The 4,866-nt window shown below is 37.9% G+C and overlaps 2 protein-coding genes across 2 annotated transcripts in view; one reads left to right on the top strand and one right to left on the bottom strand.

Moving 5' to 3' along the window:
- The first annotated feature begins 434 nt into the window (after positions 1-434).
- LOC108568396 lies at positions 435-4,366 on the top strand. Its single transcript, XM_017929458.1, has 3 exons — positions 435-680; positions 922-1,662; positions 3,462-4,366. Exons 1-3 carry the CDS (start codon positions 584-586, stop codon positions 4,364-4,366), a joined length of 1,743 nt encoding a protein of 580 aa, XP_017784947.1. The 5' UTR covers positions 435-583.
- A 177-nt stretch (positions 4,367-4,543) lies between these two features.
- The window catches only part of LOC108568465 (guanylate cyclase 32E), a 58,310-nt gene continuing 57,987 nt past the window's right edge, over positions 4,544-4,866 (bottom strand). Inside the window, exon 22 of the mRNA XM_017929579.1 lies at positions 4,544-4,703. Coding sequence (XP_017785068.1) covers positions 4,581-4,703 — 123 coding nt within the window. The 3' untranslated portion in view covers positions 4,544-4,580. The remainder of the gene's footprint in view (positions 4,704-4,866) is intronic.

The following is a 4,866-nucleotide window of genomic DNA, read 5'->3' as shown; positions in this document are numbered from 1 at the left end:
AGCTGTGATGGAAATCCGAGGGGGAAAAATTCGTGTGGGCTAGCAAAGATCGTACTCTCGTGCCGGTACCGAATAACATGCAAATGAACCAACAGTTATTAATAGCGTTTATTAATACAATTTGTCTCTTCAAAACATAAACAAAAACTTTGTTATGGATTGCTTCATCAAATATATAGAATTTAATTATAATAAAATATAGAATATGCAGTTTTTATTAATCATATTACGTTGAAACCAGTTGCTAAATATATAAAGTTAATTATTTAAATACTCTTTGTAATTTTTAATTTAAACGTTCGGTAGAAGTCGAAGATAGCCGAAGCGGTACGTTTTACCGTGTCACTTCGTGCATGCGTTGGAGCGCCGCGACACCGGCGCCCGGAAAATCGATTTTCCGTCGGCCCTAGGGGTGCAGAATGCGCCTGCAGCCGACCACCCTCCACGCGGCTCGGTCACATCCTAACCGAACGCAACTTGTTACGGTCCCAGCAAAAACAATAGATCAACGTGCATGGAAATCACAAACGTAAAATAACAAACAACACACTTTGCGCTTACAAAAACTTAGACAACGTTTGCCATGTCCTTAACGCTGCAATTGTTTCTCATAGTTATTGTTTTTTTGGCAGATGTCAAACAGCCGATCGATCAATCGATATCGATATCTTCGGTAAAAGGTGAGTATCTCATCTCATAATTTGCAGTTTATTAAAAAAAAATGCAAGCGAAGGATGCTGAATTTATACCGCCACCGTATTACGAGGCTGTCTCGTAAAAATGAAACATATTTGCGGTTCGCTTGGTTTATCTCTACATAAAATATTGGCTCAGCCAATCCGGTTTTCATCTATTTATCCTCACGCTGTCTCGATAATTTTTATGAAAACATAATTTAGAATGTTTTTGTTTGCTTTGTAGATACTATGGGCATTAAAAGGAAGTTTTATAAACGCCTGTTACTATGTGGATTACTGGTTAATATGCTGATAGTGTATTTTCTGTTGAAGCAACGTCTTCAGGTCTCGGTATCTGAAGTAGAAGCTCCTGAAATGGACATATGTTCCTTTCCGAATTTAAAACCCTTCGACAAAGAAGTGCTGCGATACATACGATCTTCTCCGATAAAAAGTATGCAGTGTCCTAGAGTTGGTCCCGACTTGTTTGCCTCGGACTTGTCCACACTCTATCAAATCCAACACGACTTCATTGATTACTCAAAGATACGCTGCTTCTACAAAACTAATGGTGATTGGATGAAGTTTTACAAAGCACTCGAGATCAACCATGCGAACGTCGTCCAGGTCAAATGCACGCACTTGAAGAAAACTGTGCACCGAGATTATATCACTATAGTGCCTCACTTGCCAATAAAATCAAAGAAGTCTTATAACGTTTTAGTATTGGTCCTCCGGGATTTGAGTCGCATGAACTTCCATAGAGATATGAGGGAAACGCACAGAGTGACGAAGAAGTTACGAATCGTAGAAATGCAACGACCGAACGTTATCTCCATGGACGATCACTCCAACCTAGTCACAATGATGAGAGGATGCCCAGATAAGAGATGCGATGGAGATTTTGTTTGGGAAGAGTTTCGGAGACGTGGCTTCCTCACCGCTTATGCTGAGGATGGAATCAAGAAGCATTTGAATACCACAGGTATGATTAAGCACTTTTCCACGACGCTTTTAACAATTCTCCGAGGAAAATAATGATGGATAGTGTGTATCCCATAAGTAAAAAGTAAAAGCTGCTTAGCAGATTATCCAACAGCGATTTACGTTCCTGTTCATAAGGCAATGATTCGAAATATCGACTCATCTCTTTCACCAATCGAAAATGTAAAATGGACTTCTTGAACCATGCTTTAATGAATCCGTGCTCAATAAATTTGTTTATTTTATCATCAAATATCTTAGCGTAAGGGGAGTTTCTTTGCAGCGCAATAGTTAAATAAAAGAAGCCGAAACACTCTTTCATGACTCTCAGGTGCTTCTTTTGCAGCGCTGAAAAACCATCGGTTTCAGTAACAAGGCTATCAAATTTGCTGGTCACAAATGCAAGGTTCTCATCATCCGGTTCAAAGCGCTTGATGCGCGTCTTCATCAAATTCTTCAAATACTTATTGGACGTATTTGTCATCAGTTCGAAAGCGGAATCGTCGGTACTGGCCCACACCACGCCTGAATCAGATAGATCTTTGAAACTATTTATGGGGTCAGTGAAGTGGGACGAAGCCAAATAGCTGACGATTCCCGCAGAATATCCTGAGGTTAACAGCAACGCTAAGCTCCTCCAAAGTGTTAGTACGATTCGCGGTAAAGGCTTCTTAGGGAATACGGAAATCGTTTGATCCGTGAGTACTTTGAATACGTTTAGAAGATTAGTTGTTAGTTCACGTTTTTCGAATAAATATAAAATTATACTTATTGTACTAGATGTCCCTGCGATTGATAACCAGACTTCCCAATGGAATGGCTTGGACAACAAATTGAAAATCCTGATAAACTTTGGTCTTGGAACGAGAAACGTGGCGCACGTCTGAGAGTACGGGGTAGTTAAATAGACATTCTTCAAACTGACGTAGTTATACCATTGTCCGCATGCCGACATATCGAGTTTTCTTTGCACTAAATCCTCAACGGCTGTCACCCAAGCAAACCTATCGTAACCAATAACCTCGACATTCCAACTATTAGCTATCTCGTCTACAATATACTTCTCTATACCGTTAAACCACTTCTTTCGCGCTTCATCGTAGTACATAAACGGAGGACAATGGAAAGCGCCCACACGGAACTTTAAATCACTGGGTGGCTTCCAATTGTTTTTATCTGTCCTTGAAGCATTTTTTCCGACAACGAACAAATCTATAGCATTAGAGTAAGCCTTTGTTCTTAAAAATTCAAAGTCTATAGCGGTGTTGAAAAGTCCCATTCTTGTGTGAGGTAATATTAAGCCTCTATCGATCAATTTGTCTACGAACTTCATCGTTTTCTCAGTTGCTACCAGATAACCTCTAGGTTTGCAGCCCGCATTGATAACACTTTCATCAGATACCAATCTGATTGTAAAATCCTCGAAAAAATGTAACTCATCCGCAGTCTCATTATCGAATATGTAAACTATACAAGATTTATCTTCAAAAATCACATCTTCAGCATCCACAAAATACATGCTGAGCAGTATAAACAATTCTAAGTACATTTCGTACGTCGATCAAAGCTTAAATGGTGATGCGTTATTAAGGTCAATTATTTTTAATGTCAGCTCTTTATTGCTTTCTAATTACGCGCACTATAATCATTAAATCTAGATTCTAGAAACAAAAAAAGGGGGAGCAGCATTAATGGTTAAACTATGTTCTACTTTTATTATTCTACGATTTTATTCCCACTCAATTATTATTTTAGTTTCCTAGGATAATTACTTTATTAACTTTTATTATCTTTTTTTAGAATATAATTTTGATTATGATTTGAGACTCGATAATAATCTGCAAGACTTCTTCGGCTCGAAATGGAACACCAACCTTCATCCGTTATGTATGAGAAATCGGAAAACGCACGAGGTTCTGCTAAAATTTGCAAAGCAACTCTTGAATCGCTCATATTTATCGGACCAGAATTTCTTCATTTGGATAACGATTAACGCTGTGAAAGGTTCGGAGGATCGTGTTAAAGACTTGGACGTGGATTTTGCCAGATTCTTTGATTACTTATCCAAGGCCGGACATCTGAATGATACTTTTGTGCTGTTCTTGAGTGATAGAGGAAACCCTCTCACTGATCTTCATAATATTCAAAGAGGTTTCGTGGAAAGTTTACTTCCCTTCCATTTCTTATCCGTTCCCGGATGGTTTAAATCGGAATCAAGAGTTGATTTTAATAACTTGAAAAGAAATCGGGATGCACCAATAACACCTTACGACGTATATCATAGTTTGAAGAGTTTAGCAAACTTCGATCAGCCTCATTTAGGTATATTTTCTAAATTATCCAAAGACAACAACCCATATATTCCAAGCGAGTACAAGGCTTGCTATTGGAGACAGATTCCTAATAATGATTCTGAAGCATTGAAAGCGGCGAGATATTCTATAGATTATGTTAACTATAAAGTGCAGAATACTGAATGTTTAATTATAAATTTGAAGATTATTGTGAGCGTTAGATACACGAATAATGAAAATATTTACGTGATTAGATTCTTGGTGAATCAACTACAAAGCCTCTACGAATGTGTTGTGTACAAACATGGATATAGACTGCTTGTAAAAAGTGTAAACAGGGTGGGAATATTTGATGATTCGTGCGTCGATGAAAATTTGCACAAGAAAATGTGCGTTTGTCCAAACACGTAAAATGATTTTTTTTTGAGTATTTATTCAAAAACTTTATTTCTCCAAACATTAATTTGATATAAATATCACAACAATGGAATATAATTTTAACAACATTTTTTACCATTCGAAAATACATTCATAGAACTATATTGTTTTTTTTGTTTGTAATAATATATTTATCTATTATATGTGTGTATATATTGACATTAATTTCTCTCTGACAGTCTTTTTTCTAAATGTTTCCGTTGTCCATCTGGAATGAGACAGATGGCGCGGAACTGGGGCCTCGGTGGGGTTGTCTCATACACTTCAACAGTTGCTTTCGCATCCGGTTGTCGCTCCCGTAGAAATCATCCTGGAACAACGGAGAGAGACGCACTGAACTTTGAGTTAAAAATTAAAATCTTTATTTGCAGATGGCTTAAAGGCAATCTAATAAAATAATAGTCTATCGCTGCAGCGAAATGTGGACCGAGTAGGACGTGGGTAGGCGAGGATAAGTGGCTCCGGGGAACTTG

The sequence above is a fragment of the Nicrophorus vespilloides genome, unplaced genomic scaffold (assembly GCF_001412225.1).
Source record: "Nicrophorus vespilloides isolate i.1.1-1 unplaced genomic scaffold, Nicve_v1.0, whole genome shotgun sequence".
NCBI classification, from domain to species: Eukaryota; Metazoa; Arthropoda; class Insecta; order Coleoptera; family Silphidae; genus Nicrophorus; species Nicrophorus vespilloides.
The sequence above is the reverse complement of the archived record's forward strand: the minus strand, read 5'-3'. Positions and strand labels throughout refer to the sequence as shown.